General features: G+C 38.6%; 1 protein-coding gene across 3 annotated transcripts in view; it reads right to left on the reverse strand.

The window, feature by feature from the left end:
- Positions 1-11,608, reverse strand: part of GRID2 (glutamate ionotropic receptor delta type subunit 2) — a 1,637,701-nt gene that overhangs the window by 420,795 nt on the left and 1,205,298 nt on the right. For all 3 annotated transcript variants that reach the window (XM_045284270.1, XM_045284271.1, XM_004703263.4), the window contains exon 11: positions 10,493-10,805. In XM_045284270.1, the coding sequence (XP_045140205.1) occupies positions 10,493-10,805 (313 nt within the window). The remainder of the gene's footprint in view (positions 1-10,492; positions 10,806-11,608) is intronic.

The raw sequence follows: 11,608 nt of genomic DNA on the forward strand, positions 1-11,608 counted from the left end.
TTAACATAAGGTTGATACAGGCCACACCCCTTCACATGGATAAACAGTGTGACCCGACCCATTGATTGGCTGGCCATATCAAATCACATAATTGTGCTTACCTTATTACATAACTACCAAATTATATTATTTACTGGCAAACCACTGATAATTATGGATCAGCTAAATTGATACAATCTGGGGGACATAATTCAATCCATGACAGAGTTCCAGAAATATCCAGGAGGTAAAACTTGCAGGAGTTCGTTACAATTGAAGACAGCCACCAGGGAAGGGAAGAAATGAGAAGTGACTTGGCGGTTCATGATGCCTCAGATGGGGGAGAGAATGGAATGAGCAGCTAAGAGGATTTAATGTGTAATAGCAATGAAATGTTTCGCACGTGTGGGGCCTCTGGTAAACAGAGGGGTTGACCAGCAAGTAATAGGATATATAAATCTGAAGATCAAGGTTCAAGGATGTCAATTGAGAAATCATTAGCCTATTAGAGATTGTTGAATTCATACACAGAAAAATAAAAATGGTTCTAATGGGCAGAAGTGTGTTTTTTTTTTAAAGGTTAATTTCTCGTGGGCAATGTGGATGGATAGCGAACATCTTTAGCTGTTAACTTTGACCGTGGATCATTTTCTTCCTCTCTATGATAGTTCATCTAACTCCTGCCAGTTCCTCAAGCAACTTTAAAGTCCTTAAATAAAGTCTTCCATATCGTGCACACACTGGTCACTTGTTTTCCACTATTCTACTTCAAAAAATTTCAGTCTAGTTATCACATTCATGTAAATATTCTTCAAATGCTCACTCTGGTGTTTCCCTTGTTTTCGTTCTTTACCATCTCCAAGATCACTGCTATGCTCTTCTGCCACTACTTTCCACTGTGAACTTCTCCTCACTGGTTCTGTGTTTGCATTCTTCCACAGACCTCAGGACCGGACACTATCTCCTCCATCATCGGAAACCAAATGCCTTGCTACCCTGTGTTTGCATCGGGTTATCGATGAGCAACTGACTCTAATGTGGTTTCATTTTTATATTTATTTATTTAATAGGCATAGAACAGTTATACCTAAGAACTTCTCGATTTTAACCGTTTAAATCTCATAGCAAGCTTTGGGTTGGGCACTTACAGGGTATTCTCAGCTAGAGGAAATCACACAAGTTTAGGATTCTAGCCTTGAAACCCTCATTTGTCTGTCTCGCTGACACCACTCTCTGTTTTGAGATGCTCTTGCTGGAGAAATAAATAACAATTCTGTGAAGAAAGCCAAAGTATCTCATGCAAAGAGAACACATAGAGAGGTCCACGTGGAAACAGAACAAAACCAAATAATACCAAAAATCTAGATTAGGGACTAGTCTTTCCTAAAAATAATGCCCTAAATTCATTTCTGCCTCGAAGGAACATTCTGGCTCTACTTCTTCCAACACAGATGTGTTTGTGTGTTGGGCAGCTCATGGGACTTAATATTTTTCACCAGCTCTGCAATTCAAATGGACCCATTCTTCTTCAGTTTTCCTTATTCAATGTCCAACTGTCACATGCATATGATGCAATTGAAAATGCCGTGATTTGGGTCACTTGGCAGCGGTTGGTGATGCAGCAGACGTACTCAATGCCATGCATCCCTTGCTCTCCTGACTGTGCTGCCATGGGCAATGATTGTGCACCCAAACTAGATGAAATCTTTGATAACTTCAATCTTTTCTCTGTTTATCATGAGGTATGTTGGTCTAGTTGAAGATTTGGGTTCTCTTTTCATTAACATGTAATCTATACTGAGGACTGTAATCCTTCACCTTGATTAGCGAATGTTCAAGTCTTCCCCACTTTTAGCAAGCAAGGCTGTGTCATGTGTGGGCTGAAAGTTAATAAACCGTTCTCCAACCCATAAGCCATATTCTACTTCATATAATCCAGCTTCTCTCATTATTTCCTCATCATACAGATTGAATAAATATGGTGAGAGGATTATAAGCCAGATTTATTTTTCTTGATTTTACACCATGCAATATTTTCTTGTTCTCTTTGAGTGACTGACTCTTCGTCCAGGTTTTAGATGAGAACGATGAAGCGTTCTGGAATTCCCATTCTTCTCAATACTATCCATAGTTTGTGACAATCCATAGAGCAGAATGCCTTTGTATAGTCAATAAAAAGGTCTTGTAGCCCACATGGAAGAAGCACACCAGCCTGTGAGATCACAAGGCATCGGAGGGATCAGGTATCAGGCATTAAAAACCAAAAAAAGAAAAAAATCATAGCATTGTGAATGAGGGGGAGTGCAGAGTGCAGGGCCCATCTGTGGGAAATTGGACATCCCCTTGCAGAAGGGCTGCGGGGAGGAGATGAGCCAGTCAGGTTGCAGTGTAGCAATGATGAAATATACAATTTCCCTCTAGTTCTTGAATGCGTCCTCCCCACCACTATTATGATCCCAATTCTACCTTACATATCCAGCTGAACCGGAGGATGTATACTGGCACAGATAGGAACTGGAAATACAGGGAATTCAGGACAGATGAACCCCTCAGGACCAGTGGTGAGAGTGGTGATGTAGGGAGGGTGGAAGGAAGGTGATGGAGAAAGGGGGAACAGATGACAAGGTCTACATATAACCTCCTCCCTGGGGGATGGACAGCAGAGAAATGGGTGAGGGAAGATGTCAGATGGTGTAAGATATGACAAAATCATAATAATTTATAAATTATCAAGGGTTCAGGGGGGAGGGAAGGGAAAAATGAGCTGTTACCAAGGGCTCAAGTAGAAAGCAGGTGTTTTGAGAATGATGATGGCAACATATGTACAAATGTGCTTGACACAATTGATGTATGTATGGGTTGTGATAAGAGTTGTATGATCCCTAATAAAATTATAAAAAAAGAAAATTTATTATGAGACAGAAGGACATATGTACTACCTTTTGATGGTAGATAGACCAGTTTTAAAAGGGAATAAAGAACCAGAAGACCCGCATAATATTAGCCATTTTGACTTAACAGATATAAAGCACAAAACTCAACAGTAGCACAGTACACATTCTACTTCATTGCACATGTTTGGTGTAGACTATTTTTAGACACAGTAAATTTACCTAAGTCTTAAAAAATTCAAACTTAAAAGCGTCTAATCTGACCATAATAGAATGAAGCTACAAGTCCATAAGGGAAGCTAAATAAATTTATGGAAACTAAACCACTATTGAAAAAAAAAGGTCTTGTGCAAGTGGACATAATCATGGTATTCTCTGCTTTCAGCCAAGATCCATCTGATATTAGCAATCATAACCTTAGTTCACATCCTGTTTTGAATAAAGCTTGAATTTCTGGTAGCTCCCTCTCAATGTATTGCTGTAACCATTTTGAATGATCTTCAACAAAATTTTATTAGCATGTACTATTAATGGGTTTGTTCTATAATTTTCCCATTCTGTTTGGTCACCCTTCTTTGGAATGAGTACAAAGATGGATCTCTTCCAGTCAGGTGGCCAGGTAGCTGTCTTCCAAATTTCTTGGCATATACAAGTAAGTGATTCGAATGCTTCCTCGACTTAGTGAAATTCTGTGTATTCTTCCATCTTCTTCTGATATTCCCTGCATTGTTCAATATTTTTCTCAAAGAATCTTTTGATATTGTAACTTGAAGCTTGAATCTTTTTCATGAGTTCTTTTAGTTCTAGATATACTAAGGGTATTCTTCCTGTTTGCTTTTTTAAATATCAGTGTTTATACATTTAATTACAATACGAAAATACAATAGGTTGTCAGAGTTATTATAAAATGATACTAAAATCCTATTGGTTCTAAATCGAAATAAAAGTTTTGCAACCTTAATTTTACTCATTTTTTAAAATGTTCAACCTGTCTGAACACTGTCTATATATAGAATCTTTATTTTGTGTGTATCCTGTACATGGTTTGATTTTACCTGTATCTTTCTTGTCACTTCTTAGGCACCACTGAGAGTCCACTGCATATTCTGTTCTTGGTCCTCAGCCTTCTCTGGGCCAATATTCCTCGATGAGTATTGAATTTAGAATAAATAATTTTAATTATCTTATTCACTCATGGCTTCCATTATTCCTCACATGCGCAAACTCACTACCATTGAGTCGACTCCAACTCATAGTGGCCCAGTAGGACTTGGTACAAGTGCCCCTGTGGCTTTCCTAGACTAACTTTTTTGTAGGAGTAGAAAGTGTCATCTTTCTCCTGTGGAGCAGCTGGTGGTTTTCAACACCTGCCTTATAATTAGCAGCCTCACACATGACCTATTATACCTCCGGAGTTCCTATGCCTACATGCTAATGGTTCCTGAATGTATATTTAGCCCAGATGACTCTGCTATGCTTACAAAAAATACACCAAACAAATAACTTAGCACAGCTTTCTCTCTTCACTGTGGATGACATAAGGATAAAAGAAAATATTTCATAGACTTGATTCCAACATGCAGTGACCACAGACGAGAAAGAAGAACTTCCCTGTATGCTCTTAACACTTTAAAACTGCCCTGTTTTCAACCCATGGCAGAGTTGGTGGGTTTAAACAATTGCGTTTTCAGTTAGCATTCAAGCCTGTAGTGATTATGGGACTGCTTCTGATTACTCACAGATACTTCGAACTCTCCGTGCATCAAAAAGAAAATTTCACCTTCCCCAATCCATTTCCTCTTTCAGCTTTGTAAGTTTTAATAATTTAGATCAATCTATAGAGTTTCTCAATCCAGAAACCTGTGATAAACCTTTGACTTCTTTTTGTCTCAGTATAAACTTCACATCATTATATTAGGTAATTTGTCAAGGTCTAGTGATTCATTTAATCAATAGCCTTCTCCTAATTTCAACCTTTACTTTCACTTAATAAAAGCCACACCAATTCTTGATTTAGTTATTATAATTTCCTAGTTTTTCTTACTTTCTTCATTGTACTATTTCTATTTATTTTATATGCTATTACTAGCATCATAACTCATCTGCCAGTTTATAGTACTCTGGTGGCATGTATGTAGCCGTGACAATGGAAGGCATGTCATCAATATTTCAAATGTTAGCAGGATTACACAAGACACAATTGTTTCTGCTTAACTTCCAGATTAAGAATAAATTAGGAAGAAGGAATAAGCAATCCACTTCTGAAGAATTAGCCTCTAAAACCCTTATGAATAGCCATGGATTATTTTTGATGCAGTGCTAAAATATGAGTCCTTCCAGTTGTGAGGCATTCAAAGTACAACTTGGGAAGGGCTTCTTCCTCTGGACAGTAGAGTCAACTTTAATCACACAGATGGATCAAAGCTTCCATACTTTTCATTTGCTGTTGGGACACAACTCAAAAGAAGAAGAAACAACTGAAAATGTTAAGTATAAGTAGAATGTGGAATGTACAAAGTATGAAACTGGAAAAGTTAGAAACCTTCAAATTGAAGTAGCAAGGTAAGGATCTATATAGTAGGTGCTCGGGACTGGGAAATGACCTTTTTGAACCTGAAAATAATAATTTTCAACATTGATAATGCTAAGTTAAAAAAGAATGGTGTTACATTTATCATAAAGAGTATTGTAAAACTTACCTTGAAGTAAAATCGTACCTATTACAGTACAATATCCATACACCCACCAGGAAGATCAGTTAATAAAATAGTATATACATTTATGCACCAAATATTAAAGTAGAGATAGAGATATTAAAGAATTCTACGAACTCCTTCCCACCCCTCATTGATTCATTTCTAACAATGTGGTGGATTGTGTTTTGCTGTGATGCTGGAAGCTATTCCCCTGGTATTTCAAATATGTGCAGATTCACCCAAAGGAAACAGTTTTCACAGGAGCACGCAGACTAAGAACAGACTACCAGAAAAGAATAGACTGTCCACTTCTGCAGGAGTAAACACTGGAAAACCTGCTTAATTCAGTGGAACATTTCCAGATATGCTCCTAAAAGGTGAGTCTCTCAAGTTCAAAGGCACTCAAAATATGAGGGGCAGAGAGTGTCTTCTCAAAGTAATTTCAGTTATTTGCCATTGGGTCAGTTCCAAATCATCGCAACCCTCTGCACAATGGAGCGAAACACCACCTAACTCTGTACTATCCTCCCAACGGTCCTTGTCTCAGCCTGTTGCAACCAGCTTGTCACTATATCTCATTAAGGGCCTTCCTCTTTTTCGTTGCCCCTGCACTTTACCTACCTAGTGTGATCTCAAAATAGAATCAACCTTAATGGCATTGCTACAGCAAGTTGCATGCTGCAACACTGAAGGTTTCTATGTGAAAGATACTGAATAATACAGAAATCCTCAAAAGATTGAAGGAATACACAGTCTTTGTACCAAAAAGAACTGGTTGACATTTGACGATTTCAAGAGGTAGCATATGATCAAGAACCAGTAATACTGAAAAAAGTTCAAGCTGCATTGACGACATCAGTAAAACACAAGACTCCAGAAAGTAACAGAATTTTTTTTTTTTTAAGAATACCCATGAAGCCTTGGAAGCACTCACTAGTCTATGCCAAGAAATCTGGAAGAGAAGTGAGTGCTCCCAAGGCTTCATTGGCACGCTGTCAACTTCTGGGACCTTCTGTTTTGCTAACTCCTTCAGTGCAGTTTGGACTTCCCTCTTCTCTCTCTATGTTTATATGTGTGGATGCTCCTCTAAGCAAGCCGAACGCACTCACTCATCTACGCCAGGACGCTTGGAAGACAGTTACTTGGTCAACTGATTAGAAGAAATCCATATTTTTGCCCATTCCAAAGAAAGGTGAATCAACAGAATGCTCAAACTATAGAACAATATCATTGATAATGCACACAAGTAAAATTTTGCTTAAGATCATCCAACAATGTCTGAAGCAGTACAGTGTGAGGGGACGGTCAGTAGTTCAGGCAGGATTCAGAATAGGACATACAACAAGGAATATCAATACGGATTTCAGATGGAACTTGGCTGAAAGCAGAGAATACCAGAACGATGGTTACTGTGTTTCATTGACTATGCAAAGGCTTTAGACTGGGTGGACCATAAGAACCTGGATAACCCTGAGAAGAACGGGGCTTACAGAACACTCCCTTGTGCCCATTCAGAACTTGTACATGGATCTAGAGCAACTGTGCAATATAAGCATAGTTTAAAATCAGAAAAGTTGTACAATGGTTATATTCTCTCACAATACTTGTTCACCATGAAAATAATGAGAGAAGCTGGATTATATGAAGAAAAATGTGGCCTTAGGACTTGAGAAATATTTAGTAACAACCTGAGATATGCAGATGACACACCTTGTTTGCAAAAAGTGAGGACAAATTGAAGCATTTGCTGATGAAGATCAAGGATTGCAGCCTTCAGTATGGATTACAACTCAATGTAAGGAAGACCAAAATCCTAACAACTGGACCAAATAGGTAACATGATGGTAAATGATGAAACGGTTGAAATTGTCAAGGATTTTGTCTTTCTTGGATCCACAATCAATGCTGGTGGAAGCAGCAGTCAGGAGATCAAAAGAAGTATTGCAGTAGGTTAAAATGCTGCACAGGACCTCTTTATTGAAGAGCAAGGTGTTACTTTGAGGGCTAGGGTGCACCTCATCCAAGCCACGGTATTCCAGTTTGCAACATATGCATATGAAAGTTGGACATGGAATAAGAACCCCGTAGAAGAATTGATGCATTTGAATTGTGGTGCTGGAGAAGAATCCCGGAAGTCCCATGGACTGCGAAAAGGGCAAACCGATCTGTGTGTTGAAAGAAGTAAGTGTAGAGTTCTCCTTAAAGGTAAGGATGGTTACACTCTTTGGACATACTGTCAGGAGAGACCGGTCTCTGAAGAAGGACATTGTGTTGGATAAAGAGGAAGGCCCTCCGTCAGATGGGTCGACACAGTGGCTGCATCAACAGGCCTGGCATAAGAAAGAATTGTGGGGATGGCATAGGATCCTGCAATGTTTGCTTCTGTTGTGCATCATAGGGTGGCTATGGACGGAGCTGACTCGATGACAAGTAATACAACCACATGCTCCTCTTGAAAGTCCAGCTGATTATGTCTGTATGTATAATACTAATAAGAGCATTTTTGCTACAGCAAGATACATTGCACTCATTCCAAAGAAAAGAGACCTACAGAATACTAAAATTATAGAACAATATTGCATGCAAGTAAAATTTTGCTGAACATAATTTGACAATGGTTGTAGCAGTACATTGGCAGGGAGCTGCCAAAATTCAAGCTGTATTCAGAAGAGGATGTAGAACAAGGGATATCATTGTTCATATCAATGTATCTAGGTGAAAGCAGAAAATATCAGAAAGATCTTTCCCTATTATTTATTGATTGTACAAAGGCATTGGACTGTGGATCAAGCCAGGGATAGAATTTAGAAGAATGAGAATTCCAGAACATTACATTGTGCCCAGGCAGACCTGTATGCGGACAAAGAGGCAGCCATTGCAGCAGAGCAAGTAACTACCGCAAGGTTTTACGTCAAGAACATGTATGTCACGGTGGTATCCTTTCACCATACTCATCCCGTCTGTATGCTGAGCAAATAATGAGAGAGGCTGGATTATACGAAGAAGAATGCACGGACAGGTTGGAAGAAGGCTTATAACAACCTGTGATATGCAGATGGCACGACCTTGGTTGCTGAAAGTGAGCTCCAATTGAAGCATATGCTGATGAAGACTAAGGATTTCAGGCTTCAGTATGGATTACAACTCCAAGTAAAGAAAACCCAAGATCCTGAAAACTGGATTAATAGATAGTATCATGATAAATGGAGAAAAGATGGAAGTTGTTGAGGATTTTATCTTGCTTGGGTCCACAATCAGTGTTCACGGAAGCAGCAGTCAAGAGGTCAAACAATCTGCGGCTCAAGATTCTTTAAAATTTTGAAAAGTCAGGACGCTACTTAGAGGACTGAGGTGCTCCTGACCCAAACCATGGTTTTTCAGTTACCTCAAAAGATGTGAACGTTGGACATTTAATAAGGCCTATCCAGTAAAACGGATGCATTTGAACTATGGTATTTGTGAGGACGATTGAAGGTACCACAGACTGCCGACAGAACAAACAGATCTGTACAGGAAGATGGACAGCTAGAATGCTCCTTAGAGGCAAGGATGGCAAGATTTCGTCTCATGTACTGTCCATATTTTCAGGAGACATCAGTCTCTGGGGAAAGACATCATGCTTGGTAAAGTGGCAAGGCATCACAAAAGAAGAAGGTCCTCAAGGAGATGGATTGACACCATGGCAACCACAATGGGTCCAAGCACAGGAACAATTGCGAGGACAATACTTCCTTTTGTTGTACATAGAGTTGCAACGAGCTGGAATTGACTGGATGGCACCTGGCAAAAACAGCAACAGCTATATGACTTCATAAAGACCTACTCTACCCTTATCACAGCACATTCCACGTGTGATTGTCATTGCTTCTTTAAATATACGTGTCTCACTAGATTTATTCGTTCCATGAAAGCACAAACTCTATTGTTCATCAGTGTATCCCTATTGCCTAGCAGAGATCTACTTAAATGAACAGTGTGGACTAAATATTTACTAATTCATTAAAGCATAAAAATGTCCATGGCAAGCACTAAAGAGTTCCTAATTTTAGCAAGAGCTTTTGGTTCAAAAATGTGGAGGGAGAAGCCATCTTACAGAGAATTATGAAGCATCTTAGAAGGAAAACAGAGATGAAGAGTCTAGATAAACCTTCTGAGGAATTAAATGACAAGAGAAAGTAGGAAATTTAATCACAGGTCCAATAGCAGATGTGAAAAAACAGTACGATCCTAGCAAAAGTTATAAATATTGAGGCAATGGCATTCAGGCTGTCATTGTGGCCTGTTTCCGCTTCAATACATGGGCCAAGTATTCAAGCATTTTCTTATTTCCTGCTCTGTGAAAATAGCAACCCCAAATAAGGTGTTCAATAGACATTATTATGAAATAGTAATACTATGGAGTCATAGAATTAGTAAAAAAAAATTAAGATTTTGAGCACTGAATAAAAAAGGTGTTCTTTAGTATATAAAAAAACAAAAAATAAGATTTATTTTTAAATGTGCCTTTAACTCATATTTTCATATATTTCTAACACAGTTAATAATAATTTTGAATAAAGAGAAAAGATAAACCTTTACCGTGTTGTACATATGAAGATAATTATACAGTATCTGTTCTGGTAGTAAGTAGAATATTAGAACTTTGGAAGCAAAGTATGGTCCTGAACTTTTTATGAAACATATTCATTTTCCCCTTTGTTGATGAAGCTGAATTTATATCAAAAGACAATGAACCAATATTTCTGGAAACCTGCTATGTCTAAAATCCACTAGGACAGAATATGGAATGTTATTTTGTGAGTATAGTGGTGAAGATCCTTTAGAACACTTAATGATAACAGACAGACTTTATAAATGAATATACACCGTTTGAAACATGGTATCATTTTTTTAAATGAAAAAAGGAGAGAGTATGATTCTCCTTACCTTGCTGTACAAACGATCCATACACAAACCACATAGAGTTGTAGAGGGTAGTAGAAGTCATTGATCCCATCTGTAATCGTGGAGGATTAAGCCAGTTCAAGAGGTAGACCAGTAGACCCACTAGAAGAACTGTACCAGCAATGCAGGCCCACAGGGAGAGATCAAATGGTGCGAGGCAGGCAAACATATCCACGGTCTTTTCAGCCCTTCGAAGCAGGACACCCACAGAGTAGTCCATGTAACGTGTTGTGAAGTCCACTACATTCTCCCGATCTGGGGTGATGGTTAATGCAGAAATTCCTATGTCAGCTCGCTGAGAAATTGAAAGAGAAAGGAATACATTAACAATGTGAAAAACAATTTGAGTTGTGGCACTTCCTCTTGCCTTGAGGGAAAAAAAGAAGCCTCAGGCAACATCTAAAGTCTTTTTATATAAACTGAAAAAAAAAACAAAACTGCAGAGACTTCTTACAGAAAAGCTGTGTGAATTTTGCACATTTTACTGCAAATCTTGTCCCCCCAGAGTCAGAAAAAATTACCTTGTTCCTATTATCAGTGCATGTGAAATCAGTAAAGAATATTTCAGACACAGGTATCACCTGAAGGGAACGTCTCTTTTTTTATTGGGTCATTTTATCAAAGGTGTTATTAACACAGTAGCAGAAGTAAAACTTGCATTAAATAATTCTTCCTGAGAAAATGTTCGCCAGTTGTTCAATATATTCTTGCAAGTAAATTATTAAGAAGGTTATTTCAAAGTCTAACCTTGGCATTTTATCTTGACTTTAGATTTTTCTGAATCAAAATTTGATTTAAACCTACTCCAGTTAGTTAAGGAGCTCTGGTGGCATCGTGGTAGTGCATTGGACAACTAACCATGAGGTCATCAGTTCGAAACCCCAGCCACTCCCAGGAAGAAACATGAAGCATTCTTCTTCTTCTTCAAAAAAATCATAACATTGTGAATAAGTGGGAGTGCAGAGTGGGGATTCAGGGCCCTTCCGGGGGAAACTGGACATCCCCTTGCAGAAGGGCTGTGGGGAGGAGATGAGTCAATCAGAGTGCAGTGTAGCAACGATGAAATATACAATTTTCCTCTAGTTCTTAAATGCTTCC

Source organism: Echinops telfairi, unplaced genomic scaffold, assembly GCF_000313985.2.
Source record: "Echinops telfairi isolate 266 unplaced genomic scaffold, ASM31398v2 ScPeMD7_7468;HRSCAF=8506_0, whole genome shotgun sequence".
NCBI lineage: Eukaryota > Metazoa > Chordata > Mammalia > Afrosoricida > Tenrecidae > Echinops > Echinops telfairi.